Source organism: Aquarana catesbeiana, linkage group LG03, assembly GCF_042186555.1.
Source record: "Aquarana catesbeiana isolate 2022-GZ linkage group LG03, ASM4218655v1, whole genome shotgun sequence".
NCBI lineage: Eukaryota > Metazoa > Chordata > Amphibia > Anura > Ranidae > Aquarana > Aquarana catesbeiana.
This window is the reverse complement of record NC_133326.1, coordinates 620,538,977-620,564,084: the sequence shown is the minus strand read 5'-3', so window position 1 is coordinate 620,564,084 and position 25,108 is coordinate 620,538,977. Positions and strand designations below refer to the sequence as shown.

General features: G+C 37.6%; 3 protein-coding genes across 3 annotated transcripts; all 3 read left to right on the top strand.

The window, feature by feature from the left end:
- Positions 1-382: 382 nt before the first annotated feature.
- On the top strand, positions 383-5,889 carry LOC141134035 (nodal homolog 2-A-like). Its single transcript, XM_073623623.1, has 4 exons — positions 383-668; positions 1,181-1,510; positions 4,777-5,159; positions 5,737-5,889. Exons 1-4 carry the CDS (start codon positions 383-385, stop codon positions 5,887-5,889), a joined length of 1,152 nt encoding a protein of 383 aa, XP_073479724.1.
- Positions 5,890-11,736: 5,847 nt separating this feature from the next.
- LOC141134693 (nodal homolog 2-A-like) lies at positions 11,737-13,999 on the top strand. The gene is made up of 3 exons (XM_073624137.1): positions 11,737-12,022; positions 12,547-13,268; positions 13,847-13,999. Exons 1-3 carry the CDS (start codon positions 11,737-11,739, stop codon positions 13,997-13,999), a joined length of 1,161 nt encoding a protein of 386 aa, XP_073480238.1.
- Positions 14,000-19,700: 5,701 nt separating this feature from the next.
- Positions 19,701-21,963, top strand: LOC141134692 (nodal homolog 2-A-like). Its single transcript, XM_073624136.1, has 3 exons — positions 19,701-19,986; positions 20,511-21,232; positions 21,811-21,963. The coding sequence occupies exons 1-3, from the start codon at positions 19,701-19,703 to the stop codon at positions 21,961-21,963; spliced, it is 1,161 nt and encodes a 386-aa protein (XP_073480237.1).
- Positions 21,964-25,108: the final 3,145 nt, after the last annotated feature.

The following is a 25,108-nucleotide window of genomic DNA, read 5'->3' as shown; positions in this document are numbered from 1 at the left end:
TATTTTGTGTAAATGTAAACGTATATAAATATATTACTGACAAAGTTTCAGTTTCTACATTAAAATAATATGATAGTTTCTGTTTACTTGATACTGTCAACAGATTATCATACCTCATTTAAATAATGCATATTTAGCTCATAGGATTTTGAGCATGTGTTACTAACATGAAAGGATGACTTTATACCTGACAGTTACCTTGATAGTCTTTGATGTTGAGGTCAATGACATCAAAGGTCACAGGTGTAAACATGGGACCTATTCATCCAACCATATAAAAAATGAAGGAATCATAAGGACTTCACTTCAGGCTTGCAGATCTTCTGATGAACATCTCCTAAACATTGCAAGTCAAGAGAGGGTACAGGAAATCTGAGAAGAAATGAACTGGATGAATGTCATTCTCTACCTCACAACCATCTCCATGGTCCAGGGATTGCCAGCCTTTATGCAAGAAAACCAAAAAAGAATTCCTCTTCAACAATCTAACCATGGATTAAGAACTTCAAGCAGTCTTGATGGACAGGCATACTCTCCAAATAAGAAGTACTCACCATTTATGATGCAGCTCTATCAGAGCCTCATTATGGGGAATGACACAGGTCTGTCCAGCCTGGAGCATTCCATCCTTCAAGATTCAGATACTGTCCTAAGACTTACTGCCAAAGGTAAATACGGAACTCTATATTTTCCCATATAACAATGTAACATGCTGCTTTATTTAATACCTAAATGTAATGATAATTTTATTATTGATGGGCTAGATTATCTTCAACAAAGAAGGGCTAGAACACTTTTTGTGTCAGGCATTTCAATTAAGGGCAATTTATTTCTTATAGCTGATTCTCTAACAGTGATAAAACTAACTAAAAAGTATGTGCTTTTGTAGTTTTAGTCTTCCCTTTAACACTCCTGACATGCCTCGTATATGACAGATTTGCCTTAGCAGTTTCACATACATCGCCTACTGCCTAAAGATTTATTTTAAATAGTAAACATGATTTTAAAGAATATTGCTTTATATAACAATATTTTATTTATATATGTATTATTTATTTATTTAATACTATTTATTTATATATTTATTAATATATTTTAACCATAGATTCATATATTGTAAAAACGAAGTATGTCTTTTTATAATTAGATTGATTTTCATGTCATGTTTTTTGTTCCCCAGGATGCACCAAGATGGACAATCATCGATCACTCTACTTTGACATGTCCTCTCTCTCAAGCAGTAATGAGATTCAATTGGCAGAGTTTAGGATTCAACTTTCTCCTACAGAGAAAACACAAGATATGATACTGCATATTTACCACAGCGAACAAGGTTCTAAGAAATTGCTTCTGCAGTCTTTTCACATTGATTCCTCTGTAACAATGGGTGACTCCTGGAAAGTGTTTACCCTCACTAAAATTTTGAATGCTTATCTCAATCTTCGTCAAACTTCATATTATGATGATATCATGGGGGGTAGAACCTCATCTCAGAAGGATCATGAGAACAGTTTAGGGAAGTAAACAAGTGGCTGAAGAGCTGGTGTAGTAAGGAGGGGTTTGGGTTCCTGGAGGACTGGGCCGACTTCTCAGTCGGTAACCGGTACTATAGAAGGGACGGACTGCACCTAAATGAGGAGGGTGCAGATCTGCTGGGAATGAAGATGGCCAAAAAGTTAGAGGGGTTTTTAAACTAGGCGATGGGGGGGAGGGTCCAGAGACAGTGATAGCCAGCGCGGAAGATATTCCAGAGGGTAGTATTGGGGGCATTAGTGGTAGGTTAACCAAAGCACAAAAACACAAGGTGAGTATAGTAGCAAGTCCAAGTTGCAATCTTGAAACACCCAATACGAGGACAATATGCGACCGGTCTAAACTATGTGGCATGTTCACCAATGCCAGGAGCCTGGCGGACAAGATGGGTGAACTAGAGATACTGTTGTACAAGGAGGATTTGGATTTTGTGGGAATTTCAGAGACCTGGTTCAACAGCTCTCATGATTGGCTGGCAAACATTCAAGGGTATACCCTATACCGCAAGGATAGAGAGGGTAAAAAAGGGGGAGGGGTATGCCTATATATCAAGAATAATGTACAAGTGAATGTGAGAGATGACATCACTGAGGGGGCTAGGGAGGAGGTGGAATCTTTATGGGTAGAGCTCCAAAGGGATGAAGCTAAGGGGAAAATAATACTGGGAGTATGCTATAGGCCCCCTAACCTGAGGGAGGAAGTGGAGACGGATCTCCTATCACAAATTGGATTAGCAGCAAGGATGGGAAGTGTTATCATAATGGGGGATTTTAATTATCCAGACATAGACTGGGCGGAGGGAACCGCGCATTCATTTAAGGCTCGCCAGTTCCTTAATGTCTTGCAGGACAATTTTATGGGTCAGATGGTAGACGCACCAACTAGAAATAAAACATTACTAGATCTACTGATTACCAACAATACAGACCTGATAACAGATGTGGAAATACGGGGCAATTTAGGTAACAGCGATCACAGGTCAATTAGTTTCAGTATAAATCACACAAATAGGAGACATGAAGGGAACACAAAGACACTGAATTTCAAAAGAGCCAACTTCCCTAAACTACAAACCTTGCTAAAAGGCATAAATTGGGATAAAATATTAGGAACAAAGAATACAGAGGAGAGATGGGTTTGCTTTAAGAGCATATTAAATAAGGGCATTAGCCAATGTATCCCATTGGGTAATAAATTTAAAAGAGCGAACAAACATCCTGGATGGCTTAACTCCAATGTAAAAATGCATATAAAAGCAAAGGAGAAGGCCTTCAAAAAATACAAGGTTGAGGGATCATCCACAGCATTCAGAATTTATAAAGAATGCAATAAGAAATGTAAGGGTGCAATTAGGATGGCTAAGATAGAACATGAAAGACACATAGCGGAGGAGAGCAAAAAAAATCCCAAGAAATTCTTTAAGTATGTAAACAGTAAAAAAGGGAGGACAGACCATATTGGCCCCATAAAGAATGAGGAAGGACATCTGGTTACAAAGGATGGGGAGATGGCAGAGGTATTGAATTTATTCTTCTCCTCAGTATTCACGAGTGAATCGGGGGGCTTCAGTAACCAAAACTGCAGTGTTTATCCTCATGACACAACACAGGAAGCACCTACATGGTTAACAGAGGACGGAATTAAAATTAGACTTGAGAAACTTAACATTAATAAATCACCGGGACCAGATGGCTTGCATCCGAGGGTACTTAGGGAACTCAGTCAGGTGATTGCCAGACCGTTGTTCCTAATTTTTACAGACAGTCTATTGACTGGAATGGTGCCAGCTGATTGGAGAAAAGCCAATGTAGCACCAATATTTAAAAAGGGCCCAAAAAACATCCCTGGGAATTACAGACCAGTTAGCCTAACATCAATAGTATGTAAACTCTTGGAGGGGATGATAAGGGACTATATACAAGATTTTAGTAATAAGAATGATATCATTAGCAGTAATCAGCATGGATTCATGAAGAATCGTTCTTGCCAAACCAATCTATTAACCTTCTATGAGGAGGTGAGTTGCCATCTAGATAAAGGAAGGCCCGTAGACGTGGTGTATCTGGATTTTGCAAAAGCATTTGACACAGTTCCCCATAAACGTTTACTGTACAAAATAAGGTGCGTTGGCATGGACCATAGGGTGAGTACATGGATTGAAAACTGGCTACAAGGGCGTGTTCAGAGGGTGGTGATAAATGGGGAGTACTCAGAATGGTCAGGGGTGGGTAGTGGGGTCCCCCAGGGTTCTGTGCTGGGACCAATCCTATTTAATTTGTTCATAAATGACCTGGAGGATGGGATAAACAGTTCCATCTCTGTATTTGCAGACGATACTAAGCTAAGCAGGGCAATAACTTCTCCGCAGGATGTGGAAATCTTGCAAAAAGACCTGAACAAATTAATGGGGTGGGCGACTACATGGCAAATGAGGTTCAATGTAGAAAAATGTAAAATAATGCATTTGGGTGTCAAAAATATGAATGCAATCTATACACTGGGGGGAGAACCTCTGGGGGAATCTAGGATGGAAAAGGACTTGGGGGTCCTAGTGGATGATAGGCTCAGCAATGGCATGCAATGCCAAGCTGCTGCTAATAAAGCAAACAGAATATTGGCATGCATTAAAAGGGGGATCAACTGCAGAGATAAAACGATAATTCTCCCGCTCTACAAGACTCTGGTCCGCCCGCACCTGGAGTATGCTGTCCAGTTCTGGGCACCAGTCCTCAGGAGGGACGTACTGGAAATGGAGCGAGTACAAAGAAGGGCAACAAAGCTAATAAAGGGTCTGGAGGATCTTAGTTATGAGTAAAGGTTGCGAGCACTGAACTTATTCTCTCTGGAGAAGAGACGCTTGAGAGGGGATATGATTTCAATTTACAAATACTGTACTGGTGACCCCACAATAGGGATAAAACTTTTTCGCAGAAGAGAGTTTAATAAGACTCGTGGCCACTCATTGCAATTAGAGGAAAAGAGGTTTAACCTTAAACTACGTAGAGGGTTCTTTACTGTAAGAGCGGCAAGGATGTGGAATTCCCTTCCACAGGCGGTGGTCTCAGCGGGGAGCATTGATAGCTTCAAGAAACTATTAGATAATCACCTGAATGACCGCAATATACAGGGATATGTAATGTAATACTGACACATAATCACACACATAGGTTGGACTTGATGGACTTGTGTCTTTTTTCAACCTCACCTACTATGTAACTATGTAACTATGTAACAGTTGCACAGACATATCTACTGACAGAGTTTTATTGATAGTGTTCACAAAGGACAACCCTTCTGCTAAAGTCAATGGATATCCCAACCTCATCCAAACAGTGGAGTCTTCTAAATATGTGATGTCACCAGAAGTCAAAAGTGAACAAGGTATCAAAAGGCACAGGAAGAACAGAAATACAAAAGACAGCATCATAATGAACCACTTTCCATCCAGAACCGTGGAGGAAGGAAAACCCTTGTGTCAAAGGGTTGATGTGATGGTGGACTTTGAGAAGTTCGGGTGGGGAAATCTGATTATCCACCCGAAGAACTTCAATGCCTACAGATGTGAAGGAGCCTGCCCCATTCCCCTAAGTGAGCCCTTCAAACCAACCAACCATGCTTACATTATGGTAAGTGTCATTTTTTTTACTGATAATTGTCTTTGCCTTTTTCAAGTATTCTTTAATATTTGGTGCTATTCAGTATTTCGTAATAATGGGTGCCATTAGACGGACAGCATTGGAGGAATATTACATATTGCATGTAACTTTTATTATGGGTTTATAGGTCTTTATGGATCCTTAGAGGAGTGTCAACTAGCCTGACTCCTTAGGGCAGGCATGTCAAACTCAAAAATGTGGAGTCCAAATCTGGATAAACTCTATAAAGGGCAGCATTTTATGGAATTTCTCTTACAGTTATGTTTAGGCATCAGTATGGCAATTAAAAAGCCTTGTTTTTTTAATGTAATTCACCTTACAGTAAACCAATGCTATGTTCAATTGTAATCCTCATATTGGCTGAGGGCCATAAGAAAGATGTAGATAAAATGCATGAAGCCCAACCAGTTTGACATGTCTAATTTAGAGGAATGTTAGATGTATCAATTGTATATTGCTGTGCTAAATATGTGGATTGTTTGATGTGTGCATCATCATTTTCTAGTAGATTTGTAAACTAACAAATATCTATTTTTTTGTTTTACAGAGTTTGCTGAAGCTATTCAATTCAGATAAAGTTGAATGTGCCTCCTGTGCCCCAGTGAAAATGAGACCTTTGTCTATGCTGATGAATGACAATGGAGATGTGGTAATGAAACACCATGAAGATATGATTGTAGAAGAATGTGGATGTCATTGAGGAATTGCTAAAACATATGTCACAAGTATTGAAAAGATGCAAAGTAAGCAGTGACTTTAAAGGAATAATGGCACTTTGCAGTGTCTGGTGAAAGGCCTGCTGAACTCTCTGCTTTAAGTTAAAAAGAGTTCAAAAGCTAAAAACTGGAGCCAGAGGAAGAAAAGAAACTTCCATTGCTGGCCTACATTATTGCCATGAACTGGAGATAAAACCTGGTTTATAAAAGGCAAATACTTTTTTTAAATATTTATATTTTTTTATTGCCTAAAATGTATTTTGTAGTTTACAGTGCAGTCATTGTATGATTATTATCCATTAAAATATAATGAATAAAATACATCTGTTTCATTTTCTTTATTGTTTGATAGCACTAATTGAACAATGGGAATATGGAGCTGAAGCTTTCCAGTAGAGCCCCTAAAATGTTTTAGATAAGACTTGTGCAGAAAATGGTGGATTTTGACTTTAATACACAGACTTAAGTAGTCCTTGTAAACAACTTAATGAAGTGCAGGCAAAAAAACATTTAGAATTAAACAAATATTTTAAATGCTTCGTTGCAGTGTTTTCCATTTCCAATGTTTTTTTGATTTGCATTGTTCTTGAACTTGCTGGAATGGCCTAGATCTTTTGGAGGAGAGAAAAGGGCTTTGAATCTGAATTGTACAAGCTTTACATTCAAAAGATTAGATGCTGTATGATGCAACTGAATTAGAAAATAATATTGCTAAATTGCTGAAGTTAATCTTAGAGCTATGTAGTGCATACATATGCAAGATAAAACATGAATAATATTGATAGTAAGAATTAATTATAAAGAGCTTCAAGTATTGAATTGGATAGCCTTAGTATAATATATATATTCATCATTTTGGACAGGGGTCAGCAACCTTTTTCCACTTAAGGGCAGGCATTCAATGTATGTGAATGCGTGGATGGTGGAGGGCCACATTCACCTGCTAATAAATGAAGATAATAATAATCCTAACATAGTAATAATACCAGTACAGGTTTACCTCACTTTAAGGTGCTTCACTAATAAAAAGCCAGTTGACTCTGAGGGATCATGTGGCTGGGGATTCAGATTTTACTGCCCCCTTCCCCATCCTGGTACCCAAGGGTGGCTGACACCAGCCCTGCCAGTCAGCATGGTCTGGAGATGGGGTTCCTGTCCCTGGGGAAAATGGGGTTCCTGCCCTTAGGGGAGATGGGGTCCCCATTACTAGAGGAGATAGGTCCCCGTCCCCAGGGCTGATGGGGTCCTGTCCCCAAGTGAGAAGGGGTCCCTGTCCCCAGGGGTGATGGAGTCCCTGTCCCCAAGTGAGAGGGGTCCCTTTCCCCAGGGGAAAAGGGGTCCCTGTCTCCAGGGGAGATGGGGTCCCTGTACCTAGGGAAATGGGGTCCCCAGGGGGAGGAGTTCTCTGTTACTAGGGGAGATGGGGGCCCCATTACCAGGGTAATGGGGTCACATCCCCAGGAGAGAAGGGGTCCCTGTCCCCAGGGGAGAAGGGGACCCTGTCCCCAAGTGAGAGGAGTCCCTGTCCACAGGGTAGAAGGAGTTCCTGTCCCCAGGTGAGAAGGGGCCCCTGTCCCCAGGGGAGAAGATGTCCCTGTCCCCAGGGGTGATGGTGTCCCTGTCTCCTGCCCCCACTGTAGTGTCCTCTTACCCCTGCACCCAACCCCACCCCACCCAATCCCCATACAAAAACACACTGTGTAGGTAGAACTCTCCTACCTTACACACATGTGCAGCAGAGCAGAGATCGGCATCACAGGTCTGGATTAGTGTGGGAACTGCTGAAGTTAACTTTTTACATTAACAGGCTAGTGATTGGTTGCTACGATCGCTCGGAAACCAATCACCTGCTGTTTAACGAAAAAAGTTAACTCCAGCGGTTCCTGCCCCATCCAGCCCTGTGATACCAGCCACTCGCTGCTGTCCAATGAAGAGGACAGTGGCAAAAATCTCCGTGGCCTGGGTGCCAGTGAATTACTTATGGCCCTGACGGGCTGGACATTAAATGGTGGTGGGCCGGGTGCGGCCCGTGGGTTGCTGACCCCTGCTTTAGGAGATACTTGGAAAGAAAAGTATTGTGCTTTGCCTAAAGTGCAGTGGTATTCATAGATTAAGTTTTATTTGTTAAAATGAGAATGTATGTTTTTATAATAACATGGGTTTGTCATTTTCTAGCTCACATACTTTTAAAGAAAATATTTAATATAAACTGGTGTTAACGTTACCTAATATCTGTAATTCCTCAACATTATTGTTATTATACAGTATATAAATAGCACCAACAGTTCACGCAGCGATTTACAAAATAAGGACAGACAGTACATATACAATTTAAAGCGGACATTCAGTAATTTTTTCAACTTTCCATGTATTAAATCTTCTGCCCTTGTTGTTTTAATGTTGGATAGTAAAAAAAAAAGATTCTGCCAGTAAAATCCTTATACAGCCCACTTCCTGTTTCTTGTCTGGTAAAAAGCCTAGGCTTAGGACATCATGAACAGCTCGCTCTCTAACTCTCGTGAGAGTTTGCCAGGAAGGGAGGGGGGATTAGTAATAAGAGGGCTAATGAGAGCTGTAGAGCTGGAGGTGTGCCTCTGTGTGTCTGTGTAAATCCAGGAAGTTAACAGGCAGCAGCTTTAGCTGCCCACAGTTAACATGGTTGCAGCCAGACTCGGTGGAGGGAGATTTCTGCAGCATATTTGGCAAGTACAGAATCACAGTATATATAAAATAATATGCAAAGTGGTTGGAGGGAAGCTTCAGAATGGCAAAGATGTTTGTATTACAAATTATGTGAGCAGAGTGCCGGTTCTCTTTGAAGGAATCAGAGGGCCCTGAATAACAGAAGAAGTGCAAATTGTATTATTGACACTGGTAATATTTGATATTGGGATCATTAATATGAAAGGTGGGAGGTGTAAAGACTTGGATCCAGCAATAGGAAAAAAATAGGAGAACCCTTTAAACCTTTAAGATGGAACATGACATGTGAAAGTAATTGGCTATGGTGTTCATTGCAATAGGTCATAATCTTTTGGTATTTTTATATGTCCTAGACAGTTTTTTTTTAAATTGTACATGCCATTGACAGATTTGGTATGAGGGGCATTACTCTTGTCTAGCTCCTACAGTTACATTTCACATAATACAAAATCAATAAAAAGTCAGGCAGAGTGGGAGCCCTTCATAAGGCCCACAGGAACTATGCATACCCGGGGACTTAACACAGAGATCTCACCAAAAGAGTTCCTGAAAGATCTAAGAAACTGTTAGATGGTTTAACACTTCAGCATCTTCCAAAAACCAAACGATCAATGAGGCCACCCTGTAATGTTGTAAGATAATTTTTTATTATTTAAAGTTAGTTTAGGTTGTACTACAAGGATACATTGGGCTTGATTTACCAAAGGCAAATAGGCTGTTCACTTTGCAAGGCAAGTGCACTGTGCAAATGAGCTTTCCCCAGAGCCTAATGATTAAATGTTTTTCATACAAGTTACTGTGATGCACGCCAACTGATAGGTTGGAATAGCCATTTTACAGATATTTGTAGGAACAGCTGTAAAAGAAATCAACATGATGTAAATAAAGTTATCAATTTAATGTTTGATGTATTTCCATGCATGATTTGTAATCATATATGTACATGGGAGCAGCATTATTTGCTCATGGCATACGAAGACTCTGTTTCCTGCTTTGCAGTGCTACACTATGGTTGTGCTTTACTGCTCCTTCTCACAATGGATGTCTATGAGTCAGCTGACTGACTAAAGATAATTTGTTTTGTTGATAGCCTTTCTAAATATCTATTGAGCAGTTATGCTGAGTGACTGAAACAGCTAATTTTGACATAATAATAAAATATAGCAAACATCTAAAAATGTAAAAGTCACTCCAAATTTTAATTTGTAAAAGTCACTCCAAATTTTAAAGTGAACAAAGTTAACACAAAATATGTCCTCACTGAAAGTACTGTATACTTTCACTTTAGCCCTGAAGTTTCACTGTTGGGTAGATTAGTTCTCTAATGTCAAACAAATATGTCCTTTAATCTAACCATAAATGAAAATGAGCATACTGATTTCATTTCATGTGTACTATGTGTTAAAGTAAAGTGTTAAATGTTGATGTTTTGACATAATTGATTGTTGTGCATGCAATGGCTGTCTACAACAACAGCAGATCAAAGCAACATTCAAAGATTAAGTATCTGCTATATCTATATGTAGGTTTGCCTTAATTATTTATAACATTAAATGTATAATCGTAAAAGTATACATAGTTTATAAAATGAATGATTACACTTTAAATGTCTTTTAAACACTTTTTATATTGATAGAAACTGTTGAATCAAATTCCATATTATAAAACAATTTTAGAACTGCATACATTTATATATATATTATTTTGCAATGTTATATAAAGCCCTATAATATTCCATAAAGCAGGTTTGCCAAAAGTATCAAACTAATATGTCTAATGATAAAGTAATTATATGGGTCATGTATTGATGCTTTGCGTATACATAGGCTTTTCATATTGCATACTAGTCTACAAATAAACTATTAGAGCTAATAAGTAGTTCATTGTAATTCCTTATGATGTCTCAAATGGTTATTCTTCTTTACAAATTGAGTCTATGGGATAGTATACTGGTTATTCTAACCATATGTGAATAATTTCTATCACTGAAATTGTTATTAAGTTAATCATTAGAATTTGTGGCAGGGAATTTTTTTGTACCCTGCTATTTCAATTCATAAAGAAAATGTGGATTTTCATGATATTTAATTGCAGTTTAATATTTGTAGATCATGCAAAAAAAAAAAACATATACAGTATAGTTTATAGTTTATATAGTTTATAGTTAAAATCTCAAAATGCTATCATGTGGTCAATTAGGAGAGCACATGTCAGTCAATATAAGCCAAATGATAAATTGGCAATATGTTTCAAACATTGAGTTGTTTATGGTATATGATAAATAAGTGATTATTGTTAGTATTGTATGTACTGTATATATCAAAAAACAAACATATAAATTAAAACAGAATAAGATAATTCTTAGTAAACATTACCTGGTAGCATTAGGTCCCCAATTATATACTTATATTCAATAGCCATTATTTATTATAATATCTGAATGTAAAAAAAAAATGTAAATGTGATATATGGGTAGTATGCTTTAAATAACCTAACATACTTCAGGATACTATGCTTAAAAGCAATGTCTTACATACTCAAAATTAAAATGCTACCAAACATACACTTGTCCCCGTCACTTAAAGAAAACAGAATATAATATAGTATAATACAATATAATACTTTTCTTCTGTTACTCAAAACAAATAATAATATACAATAATTACAATCCGTTACAATAATTTGCTGTTATTTCTATAATTGGAATTATATTGTTCACTAAAGGCAAAAATATTTCAGAAATATATTTTGTGTAAATGTAAACGTGTATAAATATATTACTGACAAAGTTTCAGTTTCTACATTAAAATAATATAATAGTTTCTGTTCACTTGATACTGTCAAAAGATTTTCATACCTCATTTAAATAATGCATATTTAGCTCATAGGATTTTGAGCATGTGTTACTAACATGAAAGGATGACTTTATACCTGACAGTTACCTTGATAGTCTTTGATGTTGAGGTCAATGACATCAAAGGTCACAGGTGTGAACATGGGACCTATTCATCCAACCATATAAAAAAAATGAAGGAATCATAAGGACTTCACTTCAGGCTTGCAGATCTTCTGATGAACATCTCCTAAACATTACAAGTCAAGAGAGGGTACAGGAAATCTGAGAAGAAATGACCTGGATGAATGTCATTCTCTACCTCACAACCATCTCCATGGTCCAGGGATTGCCAGCCTTTATGCAAGAAAACCAAAAAAGAATTCCTCTTCAACAATCTAACCATGGATTAAGAACTTCAAGCAGTCTTGATGGACAGGCATACTCTCCAAATAAGAAGTACTCACCATTTATGATGCAGCTCTATCAGAGCCTCATTATGGGGAATGACACAGGTCTGTCCAGCCTGGAGCATTCCATCCTTCAAGATTCAGATACTGTCCTAAGACTTACTGCCAAAGGTAAATACGGAACTCTATATTTTTCCATATAACAATGTAACATGCTGCTTTATTTATTACCTAAATGTAATGATAATTTTATTATTGATGGGCTAGATTATCTTCCACAGAGAAGGGCAAGAACACTTTTTGTGTCAGGCATTTTAATTAAGGGCAATTTATTTCTTATAGCTGATTCTCTAACAGTGATAAAACTAACTTAAAAGTATGTGCTTTTGTAGTTTTAGTCTTCCCTTTAACACTCCTGACATGCCTCATATATGACAGATTTGCCTTAGCAGTTTCACATACATCGCCTACTGCCTAAAGATTTATTTTAAATAGTAAACATCATTTTAAAGAATATTGCTTTATATAACAATATTTTTTTTTATATATGTATTATTTATTTATTTAATACTATTTATTTATTTATATATTTATTAATATATTTTAACCATAGATTCATATATTGTAAAAACGAAGTATGTCTTTTTATAATTAGAATGATTTTTATGTCATGTTTTTTGTTCTTTCTTCCCCAGGATGCACCACGATGGACAATCATCGATCACTCTACTTTGACATGTCCTCTCTCTCAAGCAGTAATGAGATTCAATTGGCAGAGTTTAGGATTCAACTTTCTCCTACAGAGAAAACACAAGATATGATACTGCATATTTACCACAGCGAACAAGGTTCCAAGAGATTGCTTCTGCAGTCTTTTCACATTGATTCCTCTGTAACAATGGGTGACTCCTGGAAAGTATTTACCCTCACTAAAATTTTGAATGCTTATCTCAACCTTCGTCAAACTTCATATTATGATGATATCATGGGGGGTGGAACCTCATCTCAGATGGATCATGAGAACGGTTGCACAGACATATCTACTGACAGAGTTTTATTGATAGTGTTCACAAAGGACAACCCTTCTGCTAAAGTCAATGGATATCCCAACCTCATCCAAACAGTGGAGTCTTCTAAATATGTGATGTCACCAGAAGTCAAAAGTGAACAAGGTATCAAAAGGCACAGGAAGAACAGAAATACAAAAGACAGCATCATAATGAACCACTTTCCATCCAGAACCGTGGAGGATGGAAAACCCTTGTGTCAAAGGGTTGATATGATGGTGGACTTTGAGAAGTTCGGGTGGGGAAATCTGATTATCCACCCGAAGAATTTCAATGCCTACAGATGTGAAGGAGCCTGCCCCATTCCCCTAAGTGAGCCCTTCAAACCAACCAACCATGCTTACATTATGGTAAGTGTCATTTTTTTTTACTGATAATTGTCTTTGCCTTTTTCAAGTATTCTTTAATATTTGGTGCTATTCAGTATTTCGTAATAATGGGTGCCATTAGACAGACAGTATTGGAGGAATATTACATATTGCATGTAACTTTTATTATGGGTTTATAGGTCTTTATGGATCCTTAGAGGAGTGTCAACTAGCCTGACTCCTTAGGGCAGGCATGTCAAACTCAAAAATGTGGAGTCCAAATCTGGATAAACTCTATAAAGGGCAGCATTTTATGGAATTTCTCTTACAGTTATGTTTAGGCATCAGCATGGCAATTAAAAAGCCTTGTTTTTTTAATGTAATTCACCTTACAGTAAACCAATGCTATGTTCAATTGTAATCCTCATATTGGCTGAGGGCCATAAGAAAGATGTAGATGAGATGCATGAAGCCCAACCAGTTTGACATGTCTAATTTAGAGGAATGTTAGATGTATCAATTGTATATTGCTGTGCTAAATATGTGGATTGTTTGATGTGTGCATCATCATTTTCTGGTAGATTTGTAAACTAACAAATATCTATTTTTTTGTTTTACAGAGTTTGCTGAAGCTATTCAATTCAGATAAAGTTGAATGTGCCTCCTGTGCCCCAGTGAAAATGAGACCTTTGTCTATGCTGATGAATGACAATGGAGATGTGGTAATGAAACACCACGAAGATATGATTGTAGAAGAATGTGGATGTCATTGAGGAACTGCTAAAACATATGTCACAAGTATTGAAAAGATGCAAAGTAAGCAGTGACTTTAAAGGAATAATGGCACTTTGCAGTGTCTGGTGAAAGGCCTGCTGAACTCTCTGCTTTAAGTTAAAAAGAGTTCAAAAGCTAAAAACTGGAGCCAGAGGAAGAAAAGAAACTTCCATTGCTGGCCTACATTATTGCCATGAACTGGAGATATAACCTGGTTTATAAAGGGCAAATACTTTTTTTAAATATTTATATTTTTTTATTGCCTAAAATGTATTTTGTAGTTTACAGTGCAGTCATTGTATGATTATTATCCATTAAAATATAATGAATAAAATACATCTGTTTCATTTTCTTTATTGTTTGATAGCACTAATTGAACAATGGGAATATGGAGCTGAAGCTTTCCAGTAGAGCCCCTAAAATGTTTTAGATAAGACTTGTGCAGAAAATGGTGGATTTTGACTTTAATACACAGACTTAAGTAGTCCTTGTATACAACTTAATGAAGTGCAGGCAAAAAAACATTTAGAATTAAACAAATATTTTAAATGCTTCGTTGCAGTGTTTTCCATTTCCAATGTTTTTTTGATTTGCATTGTTCTTGAACTTGCTGGAATGGCCTAGATCTTTTGGAGGAGAGAAAAGGGCTTTGAATCTGAATTGTACAAGCTTTACATTCAAAAGATTAGATGCTGTATGATGCAACTGAATTAGAAAATAATATTGCTAAATTGCTGAAGTTAATCTTAGAGCTATGTAGTGCATACATATGCAAGATAAAACATGAATAATATTGATAGTAAGAATTAATTATAAAGAGCTTCAAGTATTGAATTGGATAGCCTTAGTATAATATATATATTCATCATTTTGGACAGGGGTCAGCAACCTTTTTCCACTTAAGGGCCGGCATTCAATGTATGTGAATGTGTGGATGGTGGAGGGCCACATTCACCTGCTAATAAATGAAGATAATAATAATCCTAACATAGTAATAATACCAGTACAGGTTTACCTCACTTTAAGGTGCTTCACTAATAAAAAGCCAGTTGACTCTGAGGGATCATGTGGCTGGGGATTCAGATTTTACTGCCCCCTCCCCCATCCTGGTACCCAAGGGTGGCTGACACCAGCCCTGCCAGTCAGCATGGTCTGGAGATGGGGTTCCTGTCCCTAGGGAAAATGGGGTTCCTGCCCTTAGGGGAGATGGGGTCCCCATTACTAGAGGAGATAGGTCCCCGTCCCCAGGGGTGATGGGGTCCTGTCCCCAAGTGAGAAGGGGTCCCTGTCCCCAGGGGTGATGGAGTCCCTGTCCCCAAGTGAGAGGGGTCCCTTTCCCCAGGGGAAAAGGGGTCCCTGTCTCCAGGGGAGATGGGGTCCCTGTCCCTAGGGAAATGGGGTCCCCAGGGGGAGGGGTTCTCTGTTACTAGGGGAGATGGGGGCCCCATTACCAGGGTAATGAGGTCACATCCCCAGGAGAGAAGGGGTCCCTGTCCCCAAGGGAGAAGGGGACCCTGTCCCCAAGTGAGAGGAGTCCCTGTCCACAGGGTAGAAGGAGTTCCTGTCCCCAGGTGAGAAGGGGCCCCTGTCCCCAGGGGAGAAGATGTCCCTGTCCCCAGGGGTGATGGTGTCCCTGTCTCCTGCCCCCACTGTAGTGTCCTCTTACCCCCTGCACCCAACCCCACCCCACCCCACCCCATCCCCATACAAAAACACACTGTGTAGGTAGAACTCTCCTACCTTACACACATGTGCAGCAGAGCAGAGATCGGCATCACAGGTCTGGATTAGTGTGGGAACTGCTGAAGTTAACTTTTTACATTAACAGGCTAGTGATTGGTTGCTACGATCGCCTGGAAACCAATCACCTGCTGTTTAACGAAAAAAGTTAACTCCAGCGGTTCCTGCCCCATCCAGCCCTGTGATACCAGCCACTCGCTGCTGTCCAATGAAGAGGACAGTGGCAAAAATCTCCGTGGCCTGGGTGCCAGTGAATTACTCATGGCCCTGACGGGCTGGACATTAAATGGTGGTGGGCCGGGTGCGGCCCGTGGGTTGCTGAGCCCTGCTTTAGGAGATACTTGGAAAGAAAAGTATTGTGCTTTGCCTAAAGTGCAGTGGTATTCATAGATTAAGTTTGATTTGTTAAAATGAGAATGTATGTTTTTATAATAACATGGGTTTGTCATTTTCTAGCTCACATACTTTTAAAGAAAATATTTAATATAAACTGGTGTTAACGTTACCTAATATCTGTAATTACTCAACATTATTGTTATTATACAGTATATAAATAGCACCAACAGTTCACGCAGCGATTTACAAAATAAGGACAGACAGTACATAAACAATTTAAAGCGGACATTCAGTATTTTTTTCAACTTTCCATGTATTAAATCTTCTGCCCTTGTTGTTTTAATGTTGGATAGTAAAAAAAAGATTCTGCCAGTAAAATCCTTATACAGCCCACTTCCTGTTTCTTGTCTGGTAAAAAGCCTAGGCTTATGACATCATGAACAGCTCTCTCTCTAACTCTCGTGAGAGTTTGCCAGGAAGGGAGGGGGGATGAGTCATAGGAGGGCTAATGAGAGCTGTAGAGCTGGAGGTGTGCCTCTGTGTGTCTGTGTAAATCCAGGAAGTTAACAGGCAGCAGCTTTAGCTGCCCATAGTTAAAATGGTTGCAGCCAGACTCAGTGGAGGGAGATTTCTGCAGCATATTTGGCAAGTACAGAATCACAGTATATATGAAATAATATGCAAAGTGGTTGGAGGGAAGCTTCAGAATGGCAAAGATGTTTGTATTACAAATTATGTGAGCAGAGTGCAGTTCCTCTTGTATACAGAAGGAATCAGAGGGCCCTGAATAACAGAAGAAGTGCAAATTGTATTATTGACACTGGTAATATTTGATATTGGGATCATTAATATGAAAGGTGGGAGGTGTGAAGACTTGGATCCAGCAATAGGAAAAAAATAGGAGAACCCTTTAAACCTTTAAGATGGAACATGACATGTGAAAGTAATTGGCTATGGTGTTCATTGCAATAGGTCATAATCTTTTGGTATTTTCATATGTCCTAGACAGTTTTTTTTAAATTGTACATGCCATTGACAGATTTGGTATGAGGGGCATTACTCTTGTCTAGCTCCTACAGTTACATTTCACATAATACAAAATCAATAAAAAGTCAGGCAGAGTGGGAGCCCTTCATAAGGCCCACAGGAACTATGCATACCCGGGGACTTAACACAGAGATCTCACCAAAAGAGTTCCTGAAAGATCTAAGAAACTGTTAGATGATTTAACACTTCAGCATCTTCCAAAAACCAAATGATCAATGAGGCCACCCTGTAATGTTGTAAGATAATTTTTTATTATTTAAAGTTAGTTTAGGTTGTACTACAAGGATACATTGGGCTTGATTTACCAAAGGCAAATAGGCTGTTCACTTTGCAAGGCAACTGCACTGTGCAAATGAGCTTTCCCCAGAGCCTAATGATTAAATGTTTTTCATACAAGTTACTGTGATGCACGCCAACTGATAGGTTGGAATAGCCATTTTACAGATATTTGTAGGAACAGCTGTAAAAGAAATCAACATGATGTAAATAAAGTTATCAATTTAATGTTTGATGTGTTTCCATGCATGATTTGTAATCATATATGTACATGGGAGCAGCATTATTTGCTCATGGCATACGAAGACTCTGTTTCCTGCTTTGCAGTGCTACACTATGGTTGTGCTTTACTGCTCCTTCTCACAATGGATGTCTATGAGTCAGCTGACTGACTAAAGATAATTTGTTTTGTTGATAGCCTTTCTAAATATCTATTGAGCAGTTATGCTGAGTGACTGAAACAGCTAATTTTGACGTAATAATAAAATATAGCAAACATCTAAAAATGTAAAAGTCACTCCAAATTTTAATTTGTAAAAGTCACTCCAAATTTTAAAGTGAACAAAGTTAACACAAAATATGTCCTCACTGAAAGTACTGTATACTTTCACTTTAACCCTGAAGTTTCACTGTTGGGTAGATTAGTTCTTTAATATCAAACAAACATGTCCTTTAATCTAACCATAAAAGAAAATGAACATACTGATTTCATTTCATGTGTACTATGTGTTAAAGTAAAGTGTTAAATGTTGATGTTTTGACATAATTGATTGTTGTGCATGCAATGACTGTCTACAACAACAGCAGATCAAAGCAACATTCAAAGATTAAGTATCTGCTATATCTATATGTAGGTTTGCCTTAATTATTTATAACATTAAATGTATAATCGTAAAAGTATACATAGTTTATAAAATGAATGATTACACTTTAAATGTCTTTTAAACACTTTTTATATTGATAGAAACTGTTGAATCAAATTCCATATTATAAAACAATTTTAGAATTGCATACATTTATATATATATTATTTTGCAATGTTATATAAAGCCCTATAATATTCCATAAAGCAGGTTTGCCAAAAGTATCAAACTAATATGTCAAATGATAAAGTAATTATATGGGTCATGTATTGATGCTTTGCATATACATAGGCTTTTCATATTGCATACTAGTCTACAAATAAACTATTAGAGCTAATAAATAGTTCATTGTAATTATTTATGATGTCTCAAATGGTTATTCTTCTTTACAAATTGAGTCTATGGGATAGTATACTGGTTATTCTAACCATATGTGAATAATTTCTATCACTGAAATTGTTATTAAGTTAATCATTAGAATTTGTGGCAGGGGATTTTTTTGTACCCTGCTATTTCAATTCATAAAGAAAATGTGGATTTTCATGATATTTAATTGCAGTTTAATATTTGTAGATCATGCAAAAAAAAAACATATACAGTATAGTTTATAGTTTAAATAGTTTATAGTTAAAATCTCAAAATGCTATCATGTGGTCAATTAGGAGAGCACATGTCAGTCAATATAAGCCAAATGATAAATTGGCAATATGTTTCAAACATTGAGTTGTTTATGGTATATGATAAATAAGTGATTATTGTTAGTATTGTATGTATTGTATATATCAAAAAACAAACATATAAATTAAAATAGAATAAGACAATTCTTAGTAAACATTACCTGGTAGCATTAGGTCCCCAATTATATACTTATATTCAATAGCCATTATTTATTATAATATCTGAATGTAAAAAAAATATTTAAATGTGATATATGGGTAGTATGCTTTAAATAACCTATACAATATACAATAATTACATTCCATTACAATAATTTGCTGTTATTTCTATAATTGGAATTATATTGTTCACTAAAGGCAAAAATATTTCAGAAATATATTTTGTGTAAATGTAAACGTGTATAAATATATTACTGACAAAGTTTCAGTTTCTACATTAAAATAATATAATAGTTTCTGTTCACTTGATACTGTCAAAAGATTTTCATACCTCATTTAAATAATGCATATTTAGCTCATAGGATTTTGAGCATGTGTTACTAACATGAAAGGATGACTTTATACCTGACAGTTACCTTGATAGTCTTTGATGTTGAGGTCAATGACATCAAAGGTCACAGGTGTGAACATGGGACCTATTCATCCAACCATATAAAAAAAATGAAGGAATCATAAGGACTTCACTTCAGGCTTGCAGATCTTCTGATGAACATCTCCTAAACATTACAAGTCAAGAGAGGGTACAGGAAATCTGAGAAGAAATGACCTGGATGAATGTCATTCTCTACCTCACAACCATCTCCATGGTCCAGGGATTGCCAGCCTTTATGCAAGAAAACCAAAAAAGAATTCCTCTTCAACAATCTAACCATGGATTAAGAACTTCAAGCAGTCTTGATGGACAGGCATACTCTCCAAATAAGAAGTACTCACCATTTATGATGCAGCTCTATCAGAGCCTCATTATGGGGAATGACACAGGTCTGTCCAGCCTGGAGCATTCCATCCTTCAAGATTCAGATACTGTCCTAAGACTTACTGCCAAAGGTAAATACGGAACTCTATATTTTCCCATATAACAATGTAACATGCTGCTTTATTTATTACCTAAATGTAATGATAATTTTATTATTGATGGGCTAGATTATCTTCCACAGAGAAGGGCAAGAACACTTTTTGTGTCAGGCATTTTAATTAAGGGCAATTTATTTCTTATAGCTGATTCTCTAACAGTGATAAAACTAACTTAAAAGTATGTGCTTTTGTAGTTTTAGTCTTCCCTTTAACACTCCTGACATGCCTCATATATGACAGATTTGCCTTAGCAGTTTCACATACATCGCTTACTGACTAAAGATTTATTTTAAATAGTAAACATCATTTTAAAGAATATTGCTTTATATAACAATATTTTTTTTTATATATGTATTATTTATTTATTTAATACTATTTATTTATTTATATATTTATTAATATATTTTAACCATAGATTCATATATTGTAAAAACGAAGTATGTCTTTTTATAATTAGATTGATTTTTATGTCATGTTTTTTGTTCTTTCTTCCCCAGGATGCACCAAGATGGACAATCATCGATCACTCTACTTTGACATGTCCTCTCTCTCAAGCAGTAATGAGATTCAATTGGCAGAGTTTAGGATTCAACTTTCTCCTACAGAGAAAACACAAGATATGATACTGCATATTTACCACAGCGAACAAGGTTCCAAGAGATTGCTTCTGCAGTCTTTTCACATTGATTCCTCTGTAACAATGGGTGACTCCTGGAAAGTGTTTACCCTCACTAAAATTTTGAATGCTTATCTCAACCTTCGTCAAACTTTATATTATGATGATATCATGGGGGGTGGAACCTCATCTCAGAAGGATCATGAGAACGGTTGCACAGACATATCTACTGACAGAGTTTTATTGATAGTGTTCACAAAGGACAACCCTTCTGCTAAAGTCAATGGATATCCCAACCTCATCCAAACAGTGGAGTCTTCTAAATATGTGATGTCACCAGAAGTCAAAAGTGAACAAGGTATCAAAAGGCACAGGAAGAACAGAAATACAAAAGACAGCATCATAATGAACCACTTTCCATCCAGAACCGTGGAGGATGGAAAACCCTTGTGTCAAAGGGTTGATATGATGGTGGACTTTGAGAAGTTCGGGTGGGGAAATCTGATTATCCACCCGAAGAATTTCAATGCCTACAGATGTGAAGGAGCCTGCCCCATTCCCCTAAGTGAGCCCTTCAAACCAACCAACCATGCTTACATTATGGTAAGTGTCATTTTTTTTTACTGATAATTGTCTTTGCCTTTTTCAAGTATTCTTTAATATTTGGTGCTATTCAGTATTTCGTAATAATGGGTGCCATTAGACAGACAGCATTGGAGGAATATTACATATTGCATGTAACTTTTATTATGGGTTTATAGGTCTTTATGGATCCTTAGAGGAGTGTCAACTAGCCTGACTCCTTAGGGCAGGCATGTCAAACTCAAAAATGTGGAGTCCAAATCTGGATAAACTCTATAAAGGGCAGCATTTTATGGAATTTCTCTTACAGTTATGTTTAGGCATCAGCATGGCAATTAAAAAGCCTTGTTTTTTTAATGTAATTCACCTTACAGTAAACCAATGCTATGTTCAATTGTAATCCTCATATTGGCTGAGGGCCATAAGAAAGATGTAGATGAGATGCATGAAGCCCAACCAGTTTGACATGTCTAATTTAGAGGAATGTTAGATGTATCAATTGTATATTGCTGTGCTAAATATGTGGATTGTTTGATGTGTGCATCATCATTTTCTGGTAGATTTGTAAACTAACAAATATCTATTTTTTTGTTTTACAGAGTTTGCTGAAGCTATTCAATTCAGATAAAGTTGAATGTGCCTCCTGTGCCCCAGTGAAAATGAGACCTTTGTCTATGCTGATGAATGACAATGGAGATGTGGTAATGAAACACCACGAAGATATGATTGTAGAAGAATGTGGATGTCATTGAGGAACTGCTAAAACATATGTCACAAGTATTGAAAAGATGCAAAGTAAGCAGTGACTTTAAAGGAATAATGGCACTTTGCAGTGTCTGGTGAAAGGCCTGCTGAACTCTCTGCTTTAAGTTAAAAAGAGTTCAAAAGCTAAAAACTGGAGCCAGAGGAAGAAAAGAAACTTCCATTGCTGGCCTACATTATTGCCATGAACTGGAGATAAAACCTGGTTTATAAAGGGCAAATACTTTTTTTAAATATTTATATTTTTTTATTGCCTAAAATGTATTTTGTAGTTTACAGTGCAGTCATTGTATGATTATTATCCATTAAAATATAATGAATAAAATACATCTGTTTCATTTTCTTTATTGTTTGATAGCACTAATTGAACAATGGGAATATGGAGCTGAAGCTTTCCAGTAGAGCCCCTAAAATGTTTTAGATAAGACTTGTGCAGAAAATGGTGGATTTTGACTTTAATACACAGACTTAAGTAGTCCTTGTATACAACTTAATGAAGTGCAGGCAAAAAAACATTTAGAATTAAACAAATATTTTAAATGCTTCGTTGCAGTGTTTTCTATTTCCAATGTTTTTTTGATTTGCATTGTTCTTGAACTTGCTGGAATGGCCTAGATCTTTTGGAGGAGAGAAAAGGGCTTTGAATCTGAATTGTACAAGCTTTACATTCAAAAGATTAGATGCTGTATGATGCAACTGAATTAGAAAATAATATTGCTAAATTGCTGAAGTTAATCTTAGAGCTATGTAGTGCATACATATGCAAGATAAAACATGAATAATATTGATAGTAAGAATTAATTATAAAGAGCTTCAAGTATTGAATTGGATAGCCTTAGTATAATATATATATTCATCATTTTGGACAGGGGTCAGCAACCTTTTTCCACTTAAGGGCCGGCATTCAATGTATGTGAATGCGTGGATGGTGGAGGGCCACATTCACCTGCTAATAAATGAAGATAATAATAATCCTAACATAGTAATAATACCAGTACAGGTTTACCTCACTTTAAGGTGCTTCACTAATAAAAAGCCAGTTGACTCTGAGGGATCATGTGGCTGGGGATTCAGATTTTACTGCCCCCTCCCCCATCCTGGTACCCAAGGGTGGCTGACACCAGCCCTGCCAGTCAGCATGGTCTGGAGATGGGGTTCCTGTCCCTAGGGAAAATGGGGTTCCTGCCCTTAGGGGAGATGGGGTCCCCATTACTAGAGGAGATAGGTCCCCGTCCCCAGGGGTGATGGGGTCCTGTCCCCAAGTGAGAAGGGGTCCCTGTCCCCAGGGGTGATGGAGTCCCTGTCCCCAAGTGAGAGGGGTCCCTTTCCCCAGGGGAAAAGGGGTCCCTGTCTCCAGGGGAGATGGGGTCCCTGTCCCTAGGGAAATGGGGTCCCCAGGGGGAGGGGTTCTCTGTTACTAGGGGAGATGGGGGCCCCATTACCAGGGTAATGGGGTCACATCCCCAGGAGAGAAGGGGTCCCACACTGTGTAGGTAGAACTCTCCTACCTTACACACATGTGCAGCAGAGCAGAGCTCGGCATCACAGGTCTGGATTAGTGTGGGAACTGCTGAAGTTAACTTTTTACATTAACAGGCTAGTGATTGGTTGCTACGATCGCCTGGAAACCAATCACCTGCTGTTTAACGAAAAAAGTTAACTCCAGCGGTTCCTGCCCCATCCAGCCCTGTGATACCAGCCACTCGCTGCTGTCCAATGAAGAGGACAGTGGCAAAAATCTCCGTGGCCTGGGTGCCAGTGAATTACTCATGGCCCTGACGGGCTGGACATTAAATGGTGGTGGGCCGGGTGCGGCCCGTGGGTTGCTGAGCCCTGCTTTAGGAGATACTTGGAAAGAAAAGTATTGTGCTTTGCCTAAAGTGCAGTGGTATTCATAGATTAAGTTTGATTTGTTAAAATGAGAATGTATGTTTTTATAATAACATGGGTTTGTCATTTTCTAGCTCACATACTTTTAAAGAAAATATTTAATATAAACTGGTGTTAACGTTACCTAATATCTGTAATTCCTCAACATTATTGTTATTATACAGTATATAAATAGCACCAACAGTTCACGCAGCGATTTACAAAATAAGGACAGACAGTACATATACAATTTAAAGCGGACATTCAGTAATTTTTTCAACTTTCCATGTATTAAATCTTCTGCCCTTGTTGTTTTAATGTTGGATAGTAAAAAAAGATTCTGCCAATAAAATCCTTATACAGCCCACTTTCTGTTTCTTGTCTGGTAAAAAGCCTAGGCTTATGACATCATGAACAGCTCTCTCTCTAACTCTCATGAGAGTTTGCCAGGAAGGGAGGGGGGATGAGTCATAGGAGGGCTAATGAGAGCTGTAGAGCTGGAGGTGTGCCTCTGTGTGTCTGTGTAAATCCAGGAAGTTAACAGGCAGCAGCTTTAGCTGCCCACAGTTAAAATGGTTGCAGCCAGACTCGGTGGAGGGAGATTTCTGCAGCATATTTGGCAAGTACAGAATCACAGTATATATGAAATAATATGCAAAGTGGTTGGAGGGAAGCTTCAGAATGGCAAAGATGTTTGTATTACAAATTATGTGAGCAGAGTGCAGTTCCTCTTGTATACAGAAGGAATCAGAGGGCCCTGAATAACAGAAGAAGTGCAAATTGTATTATTGACACTGGTAATATTTGATATTGGGATCATTAATATGAAAGGTGGGAGGTGTGAAGACTTGGATCCAGCAATAGGAAAAAAATAGGAGAACCCTTTAAACCTTTAAGATGGAACATGACATGTGAAAGTAATTGGCTATGGTGTTCATTGCAATAGGTCATAATCTTTTGGTATTTTCATATGTCCTAGACAGTTTTTTTTAAATTGTACATGCCATTGACAGATTTGGTATGAGGGGCATTACTCTTGTCTAGCTCCTACAGTTACATTTCACATAATACAAAATCAATAAAAAGTCAGGCAGAGTGGGAGCCCTTCATAAGGCCCACAGGAACTATGCATACCCGGGGACTTAACACAGAGATCTCACCAAAAGAGTTCCTGAAAGATCTAAGAAACTGTTAGATGGTTTAACACTTCAGCATCTTCCAAAAACCAAACGATCAATGAGGCCACCCTGTAATGTTGTAAGATAA

Coding starts and splice junctions, on each gene's coding strand:
- LOC141134692 (XM_073624136.1), top strand. CDS start 19,701: ATGACCTGGATGAATGTCATTCTCTACCTCACAACCATCTCCATGGTC. Junction 19,987..20,510: donor CCTAAGACTTACTGCCAAAG/GTAAATACGGAA, acceptor TTTCTTCCCCAG/GATGCACCAAGATGGACAAT. Junction 21,233..21,810: donor CCAACCATGCTTACATTATG/GTAAGTGTCATT, acceptor TTTGTTTTACAG/AGTTTGCTGAAGCTATTCAA.
- LOC141134035 (XM_073623623.1), top strand. CDS start 383: ATGAACTGGATGAATGTCATTCTCTACCTCACAACCATCTCCATGGTC. Junction 669..1,180: donor CCTAAGACTTACTGCCAAAG/GTAAATACGGAA, acceptor TTTGTTCCCCAG/GATGCACCAAGATGGACAAT. Junction 5,160..5,736: donor CCAACCATGCTTACATTATG/GTAAGTGTCATT, acceptor TTTGTTTTACAG/AGTTTGCTGAAGCTATTCAA.
- LOC141134693 (XM_073624137.1), top strand. CDS start 11,737: ATGACCTGGATGAATGTCATTCTCTACCTCACAACCATCTCCATGGTC. Junction 12,023..12,546: donor CCTAAGACTTACTGCCAAAG/GTAAATACGGAA, acceptor TTTCTTCCCCAG/GATGCACCACGATGGACAAT. Junction 13,269..13,846: donor CCAACCATGCTTACATTATG/GTAAGTGTCATT, acceptor TTTGTTTTACAG/AGTTTGCTGAAGCTATTCAA.